The 23,735-nt window shown below is 38.3% G+C and overlaps 1 protein-coding gene across 1 annotated transcript; it reads left to right on the forward strand.

Moving 5' to 3' along the window:
* Nucleotides 1–11: 11 nt before the first annotated feature.
* On the forward strand, nucleotides 12–12,678 carry LOC141808665 (uncharacterized). Its single transcript, XM_074695337.1, is given in 17 exon segments — nucleotides 12–320; nucleotides 1,006–1,296; nucleotides 1,983–2,255; nucleotides 2,347–2,460; nucleotides 2,710–2,763; nucleotides 2,903–3,046; nucleotides 5,022–5,084; nucleotides 5,297–5,488; nucleotides 5,672–6,016; nucleotides 6,184–6,384; nucleotides 6,550–6,690; nucleotides 6,831–7,034; nucleotides 7,311–7,388; nucleotides 7,512–7,730; nucleotides 7,857–8,027; nucleotides 8,355–8,777; nucleotides 12,002–12,678. Coding segments are annotated over 17 exon segments (3,639 nt in total). The 5' UTR covers nucleotides 12–271.
* The last annotated feature ends 11,057 nt before the right edge of the window (nucleotides 12,679–23,735 follow it).

Consider the following 23,735-nt stretch of genomic DNA (forward strand, 5'->3'; position numbering starts at 1 on the left):
TTACACCTGAAGCGAATACTTTCGCTTGGTCGTTCGGTTCCCTGAAGTGCCTCGCAGGCACACCCCTCCTCTCTGCCCGAGCTTTATTTTTCTCCAATAAGTTTTGTGAAAGCCTGTCAGAACATGTTCGGGGAGAAATAACAACACGGTAGGAGTTTCCTAATCTGGACGGAAGACGGTTTGTTTATTCCTGCACCTGCGAACAAAGTGAAAGCAAATGTGAAGGACGGCTGTGTGCGTCGCACACCTGTGATTTTTCCGCTCTTGTAAAATGGCTCGTTTCTATTTCCTGGCCTATTTGGTCCTCAACTTCTGCTTCGGTGAGTGAAATGAAGATCATGTATTATTCTGCTTGTTGTGTATGAAAACTATTGCGCAGAGCGGCGTAGAGCTCCTCGTAGGCCTGACAGGGCATGCTGGGTTAATCATTCATCTAAAGTTCAGTTCATACCTTTATGCTCGAATGAGAGGCATTTTCTGCGCGTAAATACATATTTGGGCCCTTATCAATGCCTTTGCTAAATAAAAAAAGTTAGTCATAGACGTTTTATAAGTGCGGGGTTACGTTTGTATAGCGTATAGACGTTATATAAGTGTAAAAACGTATATACGTACGTTAAGCCCCCTCCTTCAAAATTTTAAAATAAGAAATAAAAAAATTAAAGGTACTTTTTAAATGTCAAAAATAGAGTATATCTTACATTTTTTCCACCCCCTTTTATTGTGAGAATATAAAACATGATAAATCAACACACATTCATGCAACAAGCATTACTATCTTATCAAAATGAATAAATCTCTCTGTCAAAAGATCTCTGCCAGGGTGTTAGAAAAGACAAACAATAGTTTCTTAGTCATTTCCAGGAGACCTGGCAAATACATTCAGGAGCTCAGTTCATATTGTTGATGTCTTCAGTCATCATCTTACCTCTAAATATCTAAACTATTATTGACTCTTTGAAAGTGGATTGTTCATATTTCCTCCTCTCCATTTCTTGTACCTAGTGGGTGGAGAGTCACCACAATATGTCCTTAAGGGAACAAGTAACCATTTCAAGCCTAACATCCGAGGACGGCCAACATCAATCCTGTGGAAACACAATGGCAACAAAGCGGTGGAGTTTAACGGCAGAGAGCAACATGAGTTTGAACCCTACGAAGGCAGGGTCACGCTTGACTGGCACTCTGCAGAACTTGAAATCAAAGGTCTCAGATTTGAGGACAGTGGGGACTATGACCTGGAAGTAGAAATAAATCGAGATTTACATACTTCACGACACAAGCTAGAGGTCATAGGTAAGAATTTTACTGTACTTATTTATCTATTCCACTAAAGCAGGGGATTTAAATACCTGTACCCTAGAGGTCAGGTCAGGTCACAGGCATGCTGATATTTGATGCAAATATTGTTGTCTTACACTACATCAAGTATCATAAAGAAACAATAGGTTTCACTTTAGATGAACTGAATTTTTTATTTTTCATCACTAACTTTTTAATGTTCAGCCGTTTTTTAAGCAGACAAACCTGTTTCTACATTGTACTCTTATCTTATTTTGCCGTCAATGGTGCAGTAAATGAAACCAGTCGTTTGTGTGAGGCGTTCACCCATTTGCTTTCAGTTCGGAGACATGAAGGATTTTCCCTCTCTCAGAGTGTGGACTGGAGGTTAATTATTATCCCCTGATATAAGGCCTCTAAAATGATTTTTATGGTTGATAGGTGACCCTGCTTTTTATGATAACTTTGGTATCAGTTAAGAGACTGAGGAACTGTGCTCACCATACAACACTGTCTGACTAACATCAGTGTACAGCAAGATATTTGACTTTAAACAAAGGAGCTACCTACACTTTTCCAAAAGCAGTTCATAAATATTTCAGCATCTTTTGCATAGAAGTAACTTGTCTTTTTATATTAACATAGCATAATACTTTTCTTCATTGAAGCACTGACTTGTTTCTTCATTTCGTCTCATTAAGAAAAGGTTGTGAAACCAACCATATCCTGTAAGAAGATTGAAGGCAGCAGCTTGGACGGATCCAGATCCACAGCGACTCTTCTGTGCTCGGCAGAGCCCCGACAACCTGAGTCATTAACCAAGTTTGAGTGGAAATCAAAGGGAATGTTTCACAGTGGACAAAAGTTAGAGATAACTTTGGGAGATGAGCACGATGAAATACAATACAGTTGTTCAGTGAGCAACCCTCTGAGTAATGAGACGACTTCATTCACAGCAAAAGAATGCTACAATGGTATGACTTTATGTCGACATGACTGTGATGAATATCAGGAGTGCACTGTAACAAGCTGCTCTCACCTTTTTTTTCTTTTTTGCCTGTACAGACGGAGGTTCATCTGCAGGTATGATTGCTGGCCTTAGCATCTTGTTTGTTCTTCTTCTTCTCCTCCTCATCCTCGGTATTGTGGGCTACATTTACTGCAAAAGAAAACAGAAAGGTAAAGTCAAAATAAATGACACATTTGGAGTACAGAATGGTGCTAAAAATATTTAGTTTCATGAAGATTTCAGGTTTTCTTAAAGCTTTGTGTAACTGTTTTTTTTTTATTCAGAGTATGTTGTGACTTAGGCAAAGCTCTTTATTAGTGTAAGATCTAAAGTTTCTCCTGGATTATCATCAGTATGTAGAGAAACTTCAGTCAAGGGCAAAAAACACTAAAACACACTGTCATTTTTTGTGTCTCCAGCATGTTTTGCAAAAAGAAAGCAAGATGATCCAGAAAAACAGGCACAAACAGAAGGTATTATTCTGTCTCACTTCAGTCTGATATAAAGGACTGTGTTTGCTACTTTTTACTTACATTTTGCATCAGTTTATTTTATTTTATCAGATCTCTTTCCCTGCTGGTACATTACATTACATCTTTTGGTCTGTTTAAGGGACAGGAAGTGAAAAAACTGAACAAGAAGAAAAAAGACGTCTTCTAGAGAGAAATGAAACACTTCCATCTCAGCAACGTTTGGTCCAAAGTAATGATCCCCCTGATGTCAGTCAGACAGAAAACAACTTGGTCAAGGATTCAGGTAAAAATAAAAGCGGTGAAATATTTTTTTAAAACTTTGATTCCAAGAAAAATAAAATAAATGTAGTTTTATTAATTTTAGTGATTTTTGATTACATCATGCACCAATGCTTTTACTTTGAAGCACTTTGGCAAGCACGGATTGAAAATGACATTTTTTGAAGATGGAGTATTGTGCTTTAAAGGTTTTATTCTGTCCCTCTGGTTTCCTGTATCAGCTTAACATAGATTACAGCCAAAAAGAAAACAATCCTTTTTCCTCACTCTGGTGTTTTCTCTTATTTCTCTGTCCAAGAGGCTTAATGATCCAAAGTTATTTAGTTAATTCTCCACAAACACCTTTCCTCTCTTTGGCCAGCTCTCTGGAGGGCTGTCAGGGGGCGAAGCATTAGGGCAAACCTTGGTGTCTGAGGACCACCTCTTCAGTGGGTCATGAACAAATTAAGAGATCCTTATGTGATGACATCATCATTTTAGCAAGTCTCATAAAGATCTCATGAAGATCTTGTGTTGTTTTTTGAACAGACGTTTTGATCAGTTTACAGATTCAGGAATTTCTGTAACATATGAATATGTAGAGGTTTGAAAATTTGCACTTCTATTCTGAATATCCAGTTTTGTGAATTTAACCCATGTTTAAAAAACATTTTTATTTTAATTTCAGCAGCTGAGGAGGATCAGATGCCTCAAAAAGGTAACGCAGAATTCTGTTTGTTACACACCTTAGTAAAAGCTGTGAAATGTCTTTTTAAAACTTTTATTCCAGGACTATTTACAAAGAGGCTATAACTTTTGTTAACTGATACCAAGTTGTTGTATAACATGTTCTTTTGTTGTAACCTCATTAAAAAAGCAAATAAAATATAAGTTAAAAAAAAAACTTATTCCAAGAAAAATAAAAAAAGGTAGTTTTATTGATGTTAATGTTTTTCAGTTACATAATACTCGAATGCTTTTACTTTAAAGCACTTTTGTAAGCACGGATTGAAATTGAAATTTTCTGAAGATGGAGTATTGTGCCTTCAAGGTTTCATTCTCACCCTCTGGTACTCTGTATCAGCTTAACATTAACTGAGTAAAAGTGTAAACAAGTTGTACTGGTTTGACCTTTCACTCTTTTTAGGGATTGTCGGTAAAAGGAAAGACTATTATGAAAACATAAACTGTGACAATCGCAATCCATCAAAAAAAGGAAAAGGTATTGTTTTAATCTAAAAATAGAAAACAATATTTAAATATCTAACAGCTGTCATTAATTCTGTTCCTCTATGTTAAATTCATCTTCAGAATCACACAAAAGGGTCTAACAAATAAACTGTAACCAGCAGATAGTTGTTGCTTACTAATAAGCTAATTCAATATTTCAGTTTGTTTGAAAATTACATTTTGCTAACACACACAGCTCTAACCCGTCTCATATCAACACTGCTTCTGTGTGATCCAGCCTCTGTAAAACCTACTGTTTCCATAACTTTTTCTTGTTTCAGTTCAGAAACTAACGCTTGAAGCATGTCCTGTCTTGTTCACCAGGTTTCAAACAATAATCACTGGACATCATACTTAAATAAATCCTTTGCTACATGTTTTAAACTAATTTTGACCCTTGTATGAGTTGATTCTCTGCATGATGGCTGTAACTTTGCTGCATGTAAGAATCAGATTCACATACTGAGACACACTTTGTTCCCTTTGCTAAATTTGAAGGAATTATGAAAATGTTTGTATGATTATGGTGAGTATGCATGCATTTGACTATTCAGATCAATTTGTATCTGTTTTTCACTGTTTAATGATATTTATGTTTAGTCAGTCACCCAGATATTTGTCTTAAAGAAACAGATATTCAGTTATTTTCAAACGTTAAGTTCATCTTAATGCTCAGCAACATGACAGAGACCTGACAGTGAATCAAGTGTTTGTTATCAACTAATCTGTAACATTTAGGGAGCTGGTTTTTAACTGCTGACTCTTTCCAGGGTTCAAAGGAAGTGAAGAAGATAACAGAGAAAAATTCTATGACGCACCAGAAGAACACAGAGGTACTCCTTTGGTCAACATTTAGATTCTGTGATCATCAGTGAACTGTTGATAATTGTACTTGGTGGCTGAATCACTAATTAATGTATCCATTAAGCACCAACTTTTACTACCATCACAAAAATGCTCTGAACTGAGCTTTTATTTATTTAATCTGTTTCAGTGTTTCTGTTGCTCAAAGTGTTTCTGGTCTGTAATAAATTATTTCTTTAAGGTGATATTGGAGAGGCAAACGACCAAGAGCGAGCCAGTACGCGCAAAGACTCTAGTGAAGAGTCTTTTAGTTCAGCCACTGAGGTTCCAAATGATCCAGATCCAGCTGATGTTTCTGGTCAGTCATCAAAGGACGAGCAGTTTGGTCTGAAAGCTGCTCCTGAACAGACCGGTTTGGAGATTACACCTGTCTGTGAGTCATATAGAGATTAAATACAGGAAATATTAAAAATGTTTAAATATGAATCATAAATTCATTTTTTCCTGATGCACCAACTTAACTGATCCCACCTAACTGAGTTTTTAGTCTCTAATCCTGAGTCAATGTTTCATATTCTCAAGCATTTGTTGATTGTAGGACTTATTTCTGTTTTAGGTTCAGAAGACAACAAAGAGGAGCAAAAAGATCCTGGATCTACTCCTGTTTCTCCAAGAAGTGATTCACCTTTTCAGCAGGCTCCAGGTAATGACTCTGACATCTACACAAGTGATGCAGACCAGGACCAGGTTAAAGAAGCTGCAGAGAAAGAAGACCCACTGTCTGAGTTCTCAGACACTAAAGAGGCAAACAACCAGGACACAGTCATTACGCCCAGAGAATCTACTGAAGAGGATCCACAGCCTGACCGTTTAGTCACTGCAGGTCAGAAGGAACCAGATACAGCTGATGTTTCCAACCATTTAACAGAGGATGAGCAGTCTGGTCAGAAACCTAAACCAGGTTTTGAAACTACTCTAAGTCAGACCCTGAAAACATTTTAGAAATTAAATGTTTGTTTGAATTAAAAACATTTTGCTGTTAACCGGACTTCCACTCACTAGAACTTCAAAGAATTAGCTGATGTATTTACCTAAAGCATTTCTTCTCTTTGCATTTTTCTGTTTCAGGTTTAGAGATTAAAACAGGTGAGCCTAAAGAACGATCGATTCCCTCTTCCTCTGAGCCACCCCCCTCACAAGAGGGTGATGGTGCTGAAATCAACGAAGATGATCCAGGTGTAGATGAACCCAAACAAGCAGCAGAGAAGGAGCCCTCACAGACAAACTCCTCCGACTTGAAGAAGGCGCAAAATCCACCAGACCCAGCAGGTGAGTTTAGCTCTTTACACACAGACCTGGTCTGAAACCTGCTCCTGAAATGTCGTGTTTTCGAGGCGATTGTATCAATTCAAAAAGAAGTATGCTGGATTGACTGAAATGAAAGACTGTTCAGATGAACCTTCAAATTTGTGTTGGAAACAATCTTTGTTTCAGTTTTAGGGTCAGATGAAGAGACAGCTCAGGAAGGTGGAAACAATTGTCCTCTTGGAGGTGCATCAATGCCTCCCTCAGATGGTGATGAAACCGTCAGACACAATGAGAGCGATCTTGAAAAAAACAGAGACTCACAAGAAGGTAAAGCTGCTGAGTGACAAGTTCAAAGAACACGTTTTACACAAATAGTTGCGTTTTACAGATTTCTTCTAAATGGGATGTTTGACCCCTTCTTACTAAATCTGCGTTTGTCTGATTAATTTTTTTTGTTCTACTTTCAGACAAGACCAAAATCCAAAACACACCTCCGTCTCCTTCACCTCCAGGTGCAGAGTCACCTCCTCAGACAAATCCAAACCCTGGAAATGAAGACTGTGGTTCACCTGCAGACCACACAGAGATCCCATCATCTGACCAAACTGACTCTAAACCAGACCCAGCTGATGACTCTCAACGTGATCACAATGCTTCTCCTATACAACGAGGTTTGTTAAAACCACTGACTGAGCTTGATGCAGAGCAGTCATTAGAAAAAAAAGATACATACAAAAGGATGAACTTTATTAAAAGATTAAAAATTATTTACTGTTTATTATACCTTATAATGTATCTTGTAGAAATTCTTGGATGGTTAAGAGCTAAGTTTCAGACTGAGCAATGTGTTGGTTTTTTTTGTCTGTTAAAATGATCTTTGAATAATTTGTTCACATTATAACAGCAGTATTGCAATATTTACAGTTTTATAAATTATTTTTAATCAGGATATGTTCGAAAGGAAGCGCACAGAATTGATGAAGAATATGTCAGAGCTGGACAGACTCAACTCAAAGGGGGCAGAGGTAATTTTTGTTCTTGTAAATGTTCATGATGGTTTGTTCACATACACCTGATTCTGATTCTCTCCATCATAGCCATAAAATCTGTGTCCATATGAGTTACTTTTTTTTCTTTTTTGCTTCCAGAAAGTAGAAGAAACAAGTGTAAACCACCTCAGTCTACTTTACCTCCAGCTGCTGAGTCATCTGTTCAGGAAAATCTAAATCCTGATACAACAAACGGTGATCCAGATTTAGACCAGTCCAAAGTATCTGCAGCTGAGGATACACCGTCTGACCAAAACAATTCGGGAGAGGGTAATGAATCAGACCCAGCTGATGGCGGCACTGCTCCTAAACCACAAGGTTTGTAACGTCCACTGACTGAGCTTGATAGGTAACAGAGTTTGGATAAAATGAAATACAAATGCATCAACTTAGTAAGCTACAAACAGTATATTACATCTAAGTATGTTCATGGTTGAATCTTAGGCGACACTGAAGAGGCAAACAACCAGGAGCGAGCCAGTACGCCCAAAGACTCTAGTGAAGACTCGTATGATTCAGCCACTGAAGATCCAAATGATCCAGATCCAGCTGATGTTTCTGGCCAGTCACCAAAGGACGAGAACTTTAGTGTGAATGCTACTCCTGAACAGATAGGTTTGGAAATTACTGTTACAAACGTTTATTACATCTAAGTATGTTATATGGCTGAGTCTTGCTTTCTCAAACTTTATTTATCACTGATGATCCTCAACAATTATCCGGACAAATGATTAATGAGTTAAAGCACATTAAAAACTGAAGGAGGAGGAGGAGGCAGTAAATATTTTTTCTTCACCCTAGATTCAGACTCTTGTTTACTGCAGGAGAGACCTTTAGCTTTCCTGAGACCTTCTTTATGAAATAAAGTAAGACTGATCCTGGACAGTCACCGGCTTCACAAATGAAAGGTAAACGTGTTTCTTTTTCTATTGTCTGTTTCAGAGGAAGGGTTGAATGTCAGTCAAGATCAATCAACAGAAGAGTCTCAATCAGATCTGTTCAGTGAGGATGGTCTGGAGAAAACTGTTCAAGGATCTGGTTCATCAGGAGTTCAGCAGGGCAAAGAAGAACCTTCCACAGAAGAGTCGCCTAATATTTCTGTTCAGAAAGATCCAGATATGAACTCAGATAATCGAGATGCCCCCCTACAACATGTAGCAACTTCCACACTAGAAAAAAATAATCAGCAAGAGTCGGGTAAATTCGAGCAGCCCTCGACTCCTGCATCAACCAACGTTGATGACAGCAAATCCAAAAATGAGTCTATGAAAAATGAAGGAGAAAGGTCAGAGGAAGATGTAGAGAAAACCAGTAAGAGCCCAACTGAGAATCAGATGCCAACAGACACATTAACACCAGAGGCAGGTCAGGTTCAAGGGGGAAACTAGAGGGAAAAAAATCACTACAGAAAGTTTAAGTCGGTGGATAAAATCTTGACTCTAAACATAGAAAATTAGAGACACAAGACACTGAAAGTGAAGACCTTTATCTCCTTCTGTTGTTTTTTTCCTTCAAGATTAAATAAAAATTATTCAATCTACAGTGAAACTTTTGTAAACTTGTTTGTAGGAAGAGATGTCAACAGGGCCAGAGGTTAAGAACAGACAATGTGACACCTTTTCTTTTTAAGTTTCTTTTTCAAAAAGAAGAATAAGTATGTGTGTTGTGTACATATTTTAATATCTGTGTTTTTTAACGTGTTACTAACAACTAATTTTAGTTTTATATTGTTTGTGTCTGATTTTTGTTTTATATTGTTTGTGTCTTTTCAACAAAGTATCCATTTAATGTACTCCTCATATTTTTTTTAAACCAGTTCATTAACTTTTATTTGTAATCACTGATTTAAAAGCACTAGTGCTGTGAATGTGATGCTAAGACTTTCACGCTAACATATTTTTGTAGCCATTTACAGAAAACACTGATGATTTAAACTGCATTAAAAAGACTAAATGGTGACTGTAGCTTAGGTACACTTCTATCTGCTGTGTCAAACTTTAAAACGGATAATTAAAGTTTCATAATCAAAATCTTCTATAAAAGAAAAAGTGTCAAAAGATTTATTCAGTTTTGATTGTCGGATTTTTTTTTCTGCTGTAACTTTAAAAACATTTTGTCTTTTATCACAGAGATCACTAAGTAATAATGATTAACTTCTTGAAAGTATTATGAAGAATATTCTGGTGCTCAGGGTACAACTGTCACTACTTTTTGTGCTCTTCTTGCATGGATTTGGTGCTGTATTGAGCAGCTGTAGGAAGTTGTGAAGATAGATTTGCTGTAATACTCTTTGCACTGATCATTAAAGCTAGATTGAATTGTATATCTTTTGTTTCTGCTCTTTTTTTAATACATCTTACCAGAAATATTACACAAAATTATTAAAGCATTTGAGCATTTGAGTGTCCTTTATAAAATAATTAGATTTTAAACTATAAAGTAAATAAATAATATAAATTTAAACATCCATTTCTGTAAAGCACACTTTGTACATGTAGCTCTCTGTTAGAGCACCACGTAGACTGTATTTAGATAGAACAGTAGATTTATTGTGGAGGTCAAGGATATTCAGACACAGGAAGCTCACAGGGGAAAGAGACATCAAAAATACTTTCACTTTGACTTTCTCTTATCACCTGTGGCCTCTCACACACCTCTCTAAGAGCAGTGTCTGTGCAGCATAACGGTCATGTTTCTGCTCCATAAAAATGGTTAAACTCCCGTTCCTGGCCTTTTTCATCTTCACTTCCTGCCTGGGTAAGTTTTTTTTAAACACTTTGTCTAAAGCTGATGGTAGATTTTTTTGTAAATGGGAAAATCTTTGTACAGACTTCCTCAAAGACCAAAGAGGGCATGATGGGTTAATCATTCATCCACAACAGAGTCCAGTAGTTCACCCTATCTCACTCTGTGTATCACATTCAGTTAGTCGACCTGATAATGAAATGATCCTACAGTGGGGAAAATAAGTATTGAACGCGTCAACTTTGTTCTCATTACGTCCATAAACAATGATTATGTGGAGTTAAGTGCGATAACACCGAAAAAAAAGTATTGAACACGCTAACTGAGACTCATCTAATACTTAGTGGAGAAAGCCTTTGTTTGCAGTGACAGCTTCCAGACGCTTCTTGTATGTTGGCGTGATTTTGGCCCATTCCTCGGCACAGATCGTCTTTAAATCTGGAATACTCTTTGGTGCCCTCTGGTGAACCCTTTTCTTTAGTTCTTTCCACAAATGTTCAATTGGATTTAAGTCAGGTGATTGACTAGGCCATTCTAACAGATTGATTTTCTTTTTTTGAGACCATTTGAGAGTCAACATTGCCGTGTGCTTTGGATCATTGTCCTGCTGGAAGGTCCAGCCACGTCTCATCTTCATCATCCTGGTGGATGGCAGCAGATTCATATCAAGAATTTCTCCACACATGGCTCCATTCATTGCTCCGTCAATTATTTGAAGTTTGCCAATATCATGAGATGAGAAACAACCCCATGCCGTGATGCTTCCACCTCCAAACTTCACTGTTGGTGTAGTGTTTTTGGGTGATGTGCAGTGCCATTTCTCCTCCAAACATGTTTTGAAGTATGACAGCTGAAAAGTTCAATTTTGGTCTCATCTGACCAGACAACATTCTCCCAGTATTCTACAGGCTTGTCAAGATGCTGTTTAGCAAACTTTAAACCAGATTTAACATGCCTTTTCTTGAGGAATGGAGTCTTGTATCCATAGAGGCCATGGCAGTGGAGTGCATTGCCTATTGTTTTCTCTGTAACAATTGTTCCTGCTGCCTCCAAGTCTTTCTGGAGCACTTTCAGGGTGGTCCTTGGCTCGTTGAGTACTCTTCTAACTATCTTTCTGACTCCCTGGTCAGAAATCTTCAAGGAGCTCCTGTGCGTGGCCTGTTGATGGTAAGGTGGTGCTTCTTCCCCTTGCGAATAATCGCCCCAACGGTGCTGACTGGAATATTCAGGGGCTTTGATATAAGTCTGTAACCAGTTCCATTCTGATGCTGAGCAACAATCAGGTTGCGAATGTCTTCAGAGAGCTCTTTGCCTTTACCCATCATGAGGTGTGTCATATCCAACTGCTTGGTGAAAAAACAACCTTTTTTATAGGACCATCACTTTGCTCTAGCCCAGCTGATATTACTTTGCACTAATTGGAAGTTCAGGTAATAATTACTGACAGATTTCAGGTGGTTATGGTACATTTCCTTGCCAAAGTATACAGCCTTTCCATGGTGTGTTCAATACTTTTTTCCTGAGTTATCGTACTTAATTCCACATAATCATTATTTATGGACTTGAATGTCATGATTTCTTTTCATGTGTGGATTATCTGAGTTAATACTAATGTCTGGCAGAAATTTCATTTGAATTACAGCTTTGGAAATAAATGTAATGAGAGAAAAGTTGACACGTTCAATGCTTATTTTCCCCACTGTTTATTCTAGATTAATGTTGTGGATAAAAAGAGACGCTCAGTTATTATTACAGCAGTTTTCAGTTTTCATCATACTCTTTGATTTACAAGAAACCATTTCATTCATAATACTGCATTTTCCATCTCTATTCTTTGTGGCTAGCTGCTGGAGAGTCTCCAAAGTATGCCCTCTTGGGAACGAGTTACCACCTAACACCTGACTTTGTTGGACAACCAAATTCAATTCTGTGGAAACATGACGGCAACAAAGTGGTGGAGTTTGACAACAGCAAGGAAGAGGTGTACGGCTCATACAAAGGCAGGGTCACTCTGGACTGGAAAACAGCACAACTTGAAATCACTGGGCTCAGATTTGAGGACAGTGGAGACTATGAACTGGAATTACACATAAACTACATTATACATACTTCACAATTTAAACTAGAGGTCATAGGTAAGTTTGATACTGAAATACGATTATTACAGACCTATATATAACTGAATGTCTCTAAGATGGATCTTTTTTTCTGTTTTCAAAAAGATAAGGTTGTAAAACCGACCATATCCTGTGGTATGAATAAAGGCAGCAGATCAGACGGATCAAAAATCACAGCGACCCTGCTGTGCTCTGCAGAGCCCCTAAAACCCCAGTCCTTAATGAGGTTTATGTGGAAATCCCAGGGGATGTTTCACAATGGGCCAAAGTTAGAGATAACTTTGGGAGATGAGCACGATGAAGCAGAATACAGTTGTTCAGTGAGCAACCCTCTGAGCAGTGAGACGACTTCGTTCATAGCAAAAGAATGCTACAATGGTATGACTTTTTGTCAGCATGACTGAAGAATATCAGGAGTGTACTGTAACAAGCTGCTCTGACTTTTTTCCTTTTTTGTCTGTACAGATGGAGGCTCATCTATAGGTCTGATTGCCGGCCTTAGCATCTTTTTTCTTCTTCTCCTCCTCCTGGGTATTGTGGGCATTATTTTCTGCAAAATTAAAAGAAAAGGTAAAGTCAAAAGAAATGGCACATTATCTAGACTGAATTATGCCAAAAATATAAATATAAAAATATTTAATTTCATGAAGGTTTTCAGGTTTTCTTAAAGCTTTGCATGACCGTTTTTTATTCAGAGTATGTTGCAACTAAGGCAAAGCTCTTTATTAGTGTAAGATCTGAAGTTTCTCCTGGATTATAATCAGTATGTGGAGAAAAATTAGTCAAGGGCAGAAAACACTGAAACCCACTGTGTCCTTTTTCTGTCTCCAGCATGTTTTTCAAAAAGAAAGCAAGATGATCCAGAAAAACAGTCACCAACTGAAGGTATTATTCTGTCTCACTGTAGTCTAATACAAATAACTGTGTCCGCTAATTTTTACTTGCATTTTTCATCAGTTTATATTTTAGACCTCTTTTCCTGCCGGTACATTACATTAGATCTTTTGGTCTGTTTAAGGGACAGGAAGTGAAACAACTGAACTAAAAGAGAAAAGACGTCTTCTTGAGAGAAATGAAACACTTCCATCTCAGCAACGTTTGGCCCAAGGTAATGATCCCGCTGATGTCAGTCTGATAAAAACAACTTGGTCAAAGATTCAGGTAGAGGTAAAAGCAGTAAAATGTTTTTTTGATTTCAAGAAAAATATAAGGAATGTTCTTTTGTTCATGTTATTGTTTTTTTTCCAGATTATAGAGGTTTGAAAATCTGCACTTCAAGCCTTAACATCTAAATTGGTCACTTTAAATCCATGTTACACAGGACTCTTTTTGTCACACACTTTAAGTAAAAATGCAAATAAGGTGCACTGGTTTGACTTTTTTTTTTTTTTTTTTACAAACTTTCAATAAAGGAAAGCCTTTTTAACAACATAAACAATGATTACCAGAGTAGAGCAAAAAAGGAAAAAGGTATTTTTTATTTGAAAATCAAAAAAATATTTCAATATGTATCAGCTGTCATTAGATCCTTTCCTCCATATTTAACTCATCTTCATAATTGCACAAAAAGAGTCTAAGACATGTTTGAAGCTGTGACCAGCAGATAGTTGTTCACTAATAAGCTAACCTAATATTTCAGACTGCTTCTGTGTGGTCCAGCCTCTGTATGAGTTATTGTTTCCATAAATATTTCTTGTTTCAATTAATAAGCAGGTTGCAAACAATAATCTCTCCATATCATACTAGAATAAATGCTTTGCTCCACGTTTTAAATTAATTCTGACCTTGGTATGCTTTAATTCTCGACCTGACGGCTGTAATTTTGCTGCATGTAACTCTGAAGAACCACATTAATTTGCTGAGAATGTTAAGGATACATTTATCCCTTTGCAAAATTTGAAGCAGTTTTTAAAATGCTTGTATCATTACAGTGAGTATTAATGCATTTGACTATCCAGATTATTGACTTTCTGTTTGAGTCACAGTCGCCCTGAAAGAAAGTGATTCAGATTTGAATCAGATGTCTTGGTGCTCCAGCTGTTCCAAAATCAACGCTTGATTTATTGGGGGGGGGGAGCCTCACAATGGTGAAAGACGATTTTGAACTTCTAATGTCATCCATGTCACTTATTTTCACATACATTCACAACATTAAGTTTATCTTAAAGCCCAGCAACATGACAGAGACCTGACAAAGAATTTAAATCAAAAACCGATATTTAAAAACTAATTCACAAATGACTTAGTTGATATGCAAAAACATCAAGCAACATTTTTTACCATCAGAAAAATGCTCTTAATTGAATTTCTTTAGCAACTTAATCTGATTCAGTGTTTCTGTTGCTCAAAGTGTTTCTGTCCTGTAACAACTTATTTGACAGGTGACACTGAAGAGGCAAACAACCAAGAGCGAGCCAGTACGCGCAAAGACTCCAGTGAAGGGTCTTTTCATTCAGCCACTGAGGATCAAAATGATCCAGATCCAGCTGATGTTTCTGTCCAGTCACCAAAGGATGAGCAGTTTGGTGTAAAAGCTGCTCCTGGACAGACAGGTTTGGAGATTATACCTGTCTGTGAGTCATAATAGAGATAAAACAGGAAGTATAAAAAAATAAATAAATATGAATCATAAATTCATTTTTTCCTGATGCACCAACTTAACTAATTCCACCTTACTGAGTTTTTAGTCTCTAATCCTGAGTCAATGTTTCAGATACTCGAGCATTTGTTGATTGTAGGACTTATTTCTGTTTTAGGTTCAGAAGACAACAAAGAGGAGCAAGAAGATCCTGGATCTACTCCTGTTTCTCCAAGAAGTGATTCACCTTCTCAGCACGCTCTAGGTAATGACTCTGACATCTACACAAGTGATTCAGATCAGGACCAAGTTAAAGAGGCTGCAGAGGAAGAAGACTCACTGTCTGAGTCCTCAGACACTAAAGAGGCAAACAACTAGGACACAACCATTATACCCAGAGAATCTACTGAAGAGGATCCACAGCCTGATCTGAAACCTGAGGAGGATCCAAAGCCTGACTGTTTAGTCTCTGCAGGTCAGAATGAACCAGATCCAGCTGATGTTTCCAACCATTTAAACAGAGGATGAGCAGTCTGGTCAGAAACCTGAACCAGGTTTGGAAACTACTCTGAGTCAGACCCTGAAAACATTTTAGAAATTAAATGTTTATTTCCATTTAACACAGTTCTTAACTGGACTTCCACTCACTAAAACTAAAAAGTAATACCTGATGTATTTACCTGAAGCTTTTTTTTATTTAATATGTACAGCTTTATAAATCATTTTTAATCAGGATTTGGACAGACACCACTCAAAAGGGGCACAGGTAATTTTTTGTTCATGTAAACATGTAAATGTTCATGATGGTTTGTTTACATACATCTGATTCTGTTTCTATCAGTGCTATAAAATCATGACACTCCCTAATGTCAGTCAGTGTTAGCAGCAAATTATAATTTTTGTTAAAAAGAGACTTTAAGTGACAACAAAATCACTGTTGATTCAATATCACTCTGAAAATTCCTCAGTCACTGTGATGTTTCAGGTGTATTTAGAAAATAATCCTGACTGGGATGTTTAACTCCTACTTAATCTGTGTCTATCTGAGTCACTTATTTTACTTTTTTTCTTTGTTTGCTTCCTGAAAGCACCAAAAGTTAGTGTACATCACCTCAGTCTCTTTTAACTTCAGGTGCAGTCGCATTTTCGGGAGAATCTAAATCCTGATCCGGATTCAAACCAGTCGAAAGACCCTGCAGAAACAGAACACACGGTCTGACCAAACCAACTCTGGAGATTTGTGTTTTAAGATTTTTTTTCTGTGTTACAGGTTCAGGGAGTACAAGCCAAGAAGCTTAAAAATGTAACTGTATTATGTCAAAACCTGAAACATTTTTCATTTTATTACAACTAACAAAATGACCAGGCGAGAACCTGAAACTTTGCTCTAACAGTATAGCCTATTATTTCTTAATGTATGAATTATTTTATACATCATGATAACTTCTATTGCTAAACTTATATTTGAATGGAGAAATGGAGAACGGAAAGTGATATAGAGGAATACAGATCAACTTTTTCTTGTAAGAATTTTGTGCTACAGTAAATATGAATAGATGTTTGATAATGAATGCATTAAAGTTTCACTGCAGTGCTCAATAAAATAAAGCCAGTGTGAATGTTTTTTTTTTTGTCCTCCTTATCTTAGAAAGGAGACGGTCTGATTCACTTACTTCAGAAATATTGAGGTAACTTATATTTATTTGACAGATTTTACTGATGAAATGAAACACAATGCAGGAACACAAAAAAATTTAAAGCAGAAAAAAGACGTTTTTGGCCTTCAGATGCACTGACCTTTCATCATGGATGTATAATGGTAACTGTAAAGACAGTGATGTGTCAGTAGGGGGCAGTGTTTGTCAGCTCTTGCCTCCTCTTCTGCTCTGACTATCCAAAGATTTATTTTTTTTCTCTGAAGTAGCTGAAGGACATCTTAAGCTATAGAAGCAAACATTAAGGTAAAATGTTGTTCTAAAGAAATCCAACATAAAAGATTTATCTGTAATGTTCACCGTCCGGTAAATCAATGTGATGTTACTTTGGCAGATAGTTTGAAAGAAACGTTTTGACTGTATTCTTCAGAGAAGTTCACTGAGGTTGTTGATGATTCATAAAGGACAGGTGCATCACATGCTGGTACATCGAGTCTTTTTGATTTAAGGTGAGTTTTTTTATTAGAAATGATGTAAGCACAGGTTCATCCACAGGCTTGTGTAGATTTCTGAAGGCACAGGACGGGGCCATGTTAGAGAGTCATGCATGATTAGTTTAACCTCTGAGTCACAAAGAAGTCTGTGATCTGCTACCACCTGACCTGTGGGTTCAGGGCACAGGCAGAGAATGAACACTATCATATTTCTGTGGTTGCAGCAAATACCGAGGGGATATTAGAGGATTGAATTATTCTCAAGGATCGGGGCTGGGTCTGCGCAGACGAGGGTCACAATGTGGTTCCACTGAGACGTTCTGTTGATGTGTCGATGGCAGCGGGGAGCCGACATCTTGGCATCCATCATGGGAACAGGTTTTTATATATGGAATGGTTTTCACTCCTGACTCGAGATTTTCCTGGATTACAGCACAGAGGAAGACAATGGCATGCCAGGCTAAGTGGTGCCTTTTAAAGTAAGAATACTTGTTTCCTTTTCCACATCTCGTCCTTACATTACACAGGAGTATAATGTTCTTTCAGATAGGGCCCAATTACACTCCCCTCCTCACATTGTTAATGTCCTTTTTGGCCTTGTTGCAATGGGAAGGAAGGAAAAAAACAGGAATGGGCCACCCTCCAGAACTGCCTTTTATACCCACTTGATTAGCATGCTGGGTTGTTTAAATTGCCTCCTGGAGGGCTGACGTGAAATCGAACAATATCCTCTGGCTTTAGAGACTAGCCCCATAGCTTCTCATTTATTTTTATGCAGAGCTAGGACAGACCTTGGCGCTGCTCCGCTGAGGAAGCCGAGCCCCCGGGAGGCCAGGTCTGGGTAGGTCAGGACAAATCAATTAATATCAGCTCAATAAAAGTTCCTGGCGCTTTCTGGGCTACGCTTTACTGTGTCAGAGCAACCTGGGAGCCTACCGTAATTATGTGGATAAATTGTTAAGCGTGGTGGAGACATTATAATGAAGTAATATCCATTTCCTATCACAATAAAAGTCCTCTATTAAGTCGTGATTTGTCTTTGGACCTCACATTTATGAGACGTGATAGTAGAGCATTGTTTGTCATTGTTATTATGATACTACATAAAACCAGGTTTCCCTGTGGGGCCGTCATGTTTACAACGGCATGTTTGGGTCCAAGTCGACCTCTTTGCTCTGACTTTTCTGCTAACATTTGGTCATCATGTAAAATTCAAGTGTGCCCCAGGCATTAAAGATTACTGCACCCATGGCAGAAACCATCACAGTGGAAACACTTCTTAATTTACTGCTTTTGTACCTTTAAATGCTGCAAATGGGACTGATAAAAAAAGGTGTACAGTGGGAGACGGAGTGAGAAAATGATCTCAGAAGTCACACAAGTAACAAATACAGCTCAGCTCTATGGTGATTTTAATGACAGGTCTTCCTCTGTGGGTGGAAAACGTGATAAGATCATTACAGAGATTTATGCGCCCATCATGTTGTCATAACTGCACTAATAAGGAGCTTAATTTGAGGTTGTTATCTCCTGTTTTGATGTGTTTGAACAATGCACGCTCTATCAAACACAACATTGTTGCCATGTCCTGATTCTGCAACCACAATAAAAACACTGGTTGTTAACGCTCGAGGCTGAATGGTGGTGCACAGTGGCAGCCATGTTGGAGTGAAGAGGATTCACACTCTGTCCTGGCCTGACTGGAGTTTGGAGTTCAGTCTTAGCTCCTTGATACCACAGCTTCTCTGTCTCACAACGTCTTGTTGGCAATCATATCCATCCGACACATCCATTGTTGAGTCAGCGAGTAAATATTTTCTTTCGTATGGGGAGGAAAAGTCTTGGAGAATTTCCATGTTTTCATTTTGGTTTCTTTCGGGCATTCCCTTCAGAGACGGCTTTCATCTTTGCGGTGAGGACACAGAACCTGGCTTGATTGTTTCATTTTATCTAAACAGTTTGGGAAGACAGCTTGACGTGAAACAGAGACAAACATAACTCGGTGTAAAAAATAAAAAATAGTACTTCTGTTGTCTTTGGAAAAACGAGGTTTGACTGCATTTTTTAGATAAACTCAGCTTTGATTCATTACTGATGTCAAATAACGGGAGTTTAAGATCCTGACTGGCAGGAACCAGAAGAGTCTGCCTGAGGAAGAATGTGACCACCTGGCATCATCCGCACAAGATAGCAGTAATATTTTGTTAAGGGGATAGATGAACCGTCCATCTTGTGTACAGCTGATGCTAAAGCTAACACAGTAATCCTCACTGCATTCCTTCGATCCTGAAGAACATTGATCATATTGAAAAGATAAAAGGCTGCAGAGTGTGGAGTCCTTCAGGGAAAAGATGTAGAAGAAATATTTGAATGTTCTCAAACAAAGAGCATCTCTCTTTCACACTCTTTGTCTAAGATAACAAACACCATATGATGCTATTTGTCAAAGTTTCTGACTTTGCGTAGACAAAGCTGTCACAAAAGTTTATGTTTCACGTTTACTCAAGTATTCCAACTTCTCTGTAACCGTTTTAAATGAACTTTTTTGGGTGGGAGAGTACAAATAGCCCTTTCAACATTGGGAGATATATTCTTCCAGCACCGTGGATAGACAGTTTCTGAGAACCAGGCACTACAGGGAATCACTTTGTTTTTGTTTTGGGTTGTTATGTGCATGTGTTTCTGTAAATACTTTTCTGCACCGCCGAGCTGACTTGGTGCAGGGCTCTGTCAGTTCTTTATTTGAAAAAGCTGCCTGTCAACGTGCCGCGCTGACGCATGTGTGCTCGTGCACTTGCAGAACCTGACACAATTCTCTTGTGGCGGAAAAAAAACAAATAAAAAAACACTTGCAGTGTACTGCCTGCCTCGTATTGTCTGATGGGAAGATTAAAGCCAATCCAAACAAAAATTCACTCTCTTCCACTCCTGAGCTGGTCGAAGGCGAGACCACCAGAGGGGAACGGCTTGCTCAACTATGTCATCAGATCACATTATCATTGATCTTAATCTCCCGCTCTCCTCTTCTGTGCGTCCTGTGCCTTCCTGAGTCTGCCCTGTGCTTTCACTAGCATTTCTCTCACAGACGACTCTCATCTCTGGAGTGTGATAAGAAACCAGGATGACCTCACTGGGATAAAATGCTGCATTCGAGTGCAAAGAGATGTTCTTTTAACTGGTTACTGGAGTGTGATACTAAACTAACTTTGCTAAAAGAAAAAAAAAGAACTAGGGGTTCAGGTAACTGTTGCCTGTTTGTGTATTTTGCAGTCACTTCACCTGCACAAAGACAGTGTGACACAAAGCAGGGACGTCCAGAGTCAGGCTCAGGGCCAGTCATGGCCTGGGGCCCCTTTAACCTTACATATTTATATCACTATAAAAAAAGCAAAATATATCTGGTAATGTCTCACTAAACTACATTTGGACTGTGCATAGGCTACTTGTTTAAAGCCAAAGCTCTGTACATTCTGCAGAAACTAGGGCTGAACGATATTGGAAAATAATCTAACTGCAAAATTTTTGGACCAATATTGCGATTGCGATTTAGCATACGATTTAGCTTCTGCATTATTTACCAAACTGAAGCATTAAGTCATTCTATAGTACGACCAGCATGACAAAGGATACTGTCAGCATACAAATAATAATTTCCTGCACTTTTTAATTGAAAAATAAAAGAAACTATGAAATTTTACTGACCTCCAGCTGTGAGAGTAACAAACCATACAGAATAAAGTGAACAAGGGGTATGGCTCTACCAGCCGCAATCACTCTTCCTATAAAACTCTTTTAATTCTATTGCTGATCTCTGTACCTCACAGTGTTTTTGCCAAAAAAAAAAACCCCAGCATATTGACTTTTGCAAGTTTTGAGGTAGAACAAGTTCATCTTACTGTATCCCCTCCAGGTCTGTAAACATGAAACTTTTTTTTATTGCACCCATTGCGATTTGAAAATTGCGATGTCAGTTTCAATTCGATTAGACAACTTATACAGCTGACGCCTTTAAATGAATGGATTTATTATGATGTGAAAATCTGAGAGTTAACAAAAAAAGCACATAAGATGACACAACACCAGGGCTCGTACACACATCCAGCCATTAGCACTGAAAGCAAACTGTAAGTACTAATGGCTAGGACAAAAAAACATTTAGTAGTATGCATGAGACAGGTAAACACCCTAACAGAGCACACAATTTAATGGCGGTAGACCTCACCATCACAGGGACTAACAGCAGAATTACTGCTCTTGTAAGTCTGTTTTAAAGGTGGCGGTCGTCGTGCTCATGCGCTTAACAAGAAATATTCAAAGAGAACAGATATCTGAAGATCGAATGAATTCTTTTGAAAAGTTTGACCATGTCGAGATACACAGCAAATTTAGATTTAGGAGACACAACATTTTTCATTTTTACTGCTGTGCGCAATTCAATTATTGGATAGGGGTTGTCCAAGAAGTTCCATGGACATACGACGTTCTGCCCTGACTGCAATCGAACTAATGGTCCCATTCGTGTAATGACTGGATGTGCATACTAGGGATCGTCCAATTATCGACCGGGCCGATTGTTGGTGCTGATATTTAGCATTTTGAGGCATATCGGCATCGGCCTTTTTTTTAATCCGATGGCCGATAAGAAACAAATTTAAAACTGTGTTGTTGCAGCTCTGATACAGCCGCTCCGCCGTCTGCAGTCACTACTCAGTCCCCAGCACTGTCCCACCCACAGCACCATCTGATTGGTTACAAACAGAGACATGGCTCAGAAAACAGCCAATCAGCAGTGAAGTTATTACAGTTATAGCAGTAACATTGACATTTTGGAATACTTTATTTACTGTAAAAAACATTTGCTTTTTATTTTTTTATGTTTTCATTTAACTTTATAAAACATGCTGCTGAGCCTGGGAGCTGTTTAATAAACTCATGCTTAAAGGTATTTGAATGGAGTTAAGTGTTGGAGTTTGTATTATTCAAAATTTTGACACCAATATTTGCACTTTGACTGCAAATTAATATCAGCTTCAAATATTGGATATCGGCCTCCTTGACTACAAATAATCGGTATCGGCCCTGAAAATCCATATCCGTCTATCTCTAGTGCATACAGGCCTAGATATTGAACATTATGAAATGGTGCAGAAATTGGTGCTCAAAAACTGTTCAGAATGCAGGACAAAAAAAATTTGAATAAAAAAAAAAATATATATATTTTTTAAAAAAATGTTTAGACATCCTGATGTAAAGTCTACAAGTGAGCTGGATCTCAACAATCTGATTGCAACAGCCTTGGCATTGAGATTAACCACATTCAAACGGCGCCTTGTTTAATTTACTAACATACCTATGAGAAACCAATACAAACAAAATTTATTAATGTTTTCAATATTGATTCAACCAAAAAACAGGAACCCTATTAATAAAGATTTCTGTTATGACAGAGCTGTATAAGAGTAATATGCTTTCAGTTAAACCTCATGCCTGCATGAGTCACGATGAATCCCAGTCTTCAGTGAAAAAAAAACTGAAAATGTGAACTGAATAATCAAGTTAAATGTGTTTCTTTTGCTTGAATAGAGACAGAATATTTGAGGACAATAGTGGCCATTTAAGATTTTTATGAAAATGAGTTGTTACCAAAACAAGATGTACAACACTCGGTTGGACTGTGTTGTGGTCGATGCTGAGCCTGAAATACTCTCCATATGTCTGGCAACTCCGCTGACCCCTCTTACTCAAACTCTGCCAGCGTGGATGTGTTCAGCACTCAGTGATTTCTTCTTTTTTCGACGTAGCATCATAGCAGTTAAAATTCCAGGAATACTCCCAATGACAGATAGATCTACTACTACAGCACGTCTATATTTGGATCAGGGAAAAGTTGATTCAACTGTAATTGCTAGCAGAGGAGTTTTTATGTACTCCTTAAAGCTGCAAAGGTACATGGAAAGAAATAAAGTCCTGCTGTTCAGGCTCACTCAGGGAGACAGAGGGTTACTGTATGTGAGAGTGTGGTCACAGCCAAGTGTTATAATTGTTTATTTGTGTCTGTTCAGCCTGATGGCCGTGTGTCACTCCTGTTTCTCTCTGTCGAGGAATAAACTGTGCCCATGAGAACCAGAAATAGCTCCTGGCATATGAAGAGAGGTGCATCTATGTGTTTGTATGAGCATTAATGTTTGTTAGTGTGTCCATGTGCACGTAAAACATGCCTCTGTGTGTGTGTGTGTGCATGTGTGTGCATTCCTGCCGTCATGTGCATGTAGTCTGGGAGCTGGCGAGTTCTCTCCACCCATGGTGGGCCTCTCTCAGCCAGATGGATGGTCTCAGCCAGTGTCAGAGAGGTGACAGCTGGCGGGCCTGGCCTCTCCTGGCTGAGGGTCTGGATCCTGTCCTCTGACAGCTCCTGACAGCTCCTGATGGGTGACACCTCTACCTCACCCCCCCTTCACACACCCATGAGCTTGCATCATGGAAACTCCAGCTTTACTGCGAAATCAATGATGTTTCTCAGCGTGCTTTAATGAAATGTAAATGATATGAGCCCCACCCCAGCAAGATGACGCCTGGACTCATAAGTGCGCTAAAGGAAGTAGCCACCCTACTGATGATTGAGTAATTAGGGCTTTGAATGGCTGTAAAACATGTTTTACAGGGAAAAGAGTAATAGCTTCTCTTCTCTGAGCTGAAGTAAGACAACAGGTCAGACTCCAGGCTGGAAAGCTGTA

This window comes from Halichoeres trimaculatus, unplaced genomic scaffold (genome assembly GCF_033239565.1).
Source record: "Halichoeres trimaculatus isolate MK-OKI-2021-1 unplaced genomic scaffold, fHalTri1.1 fHalTri1_scaffold_19, whole genome shotgun sequence".
NCBI classification, from domain to species: Eukaryota; Metazoa; Chordata; class Actinopteri; order Labriformes; family Labridae; genus Halichoeres; species Halichoeres trimaculatus.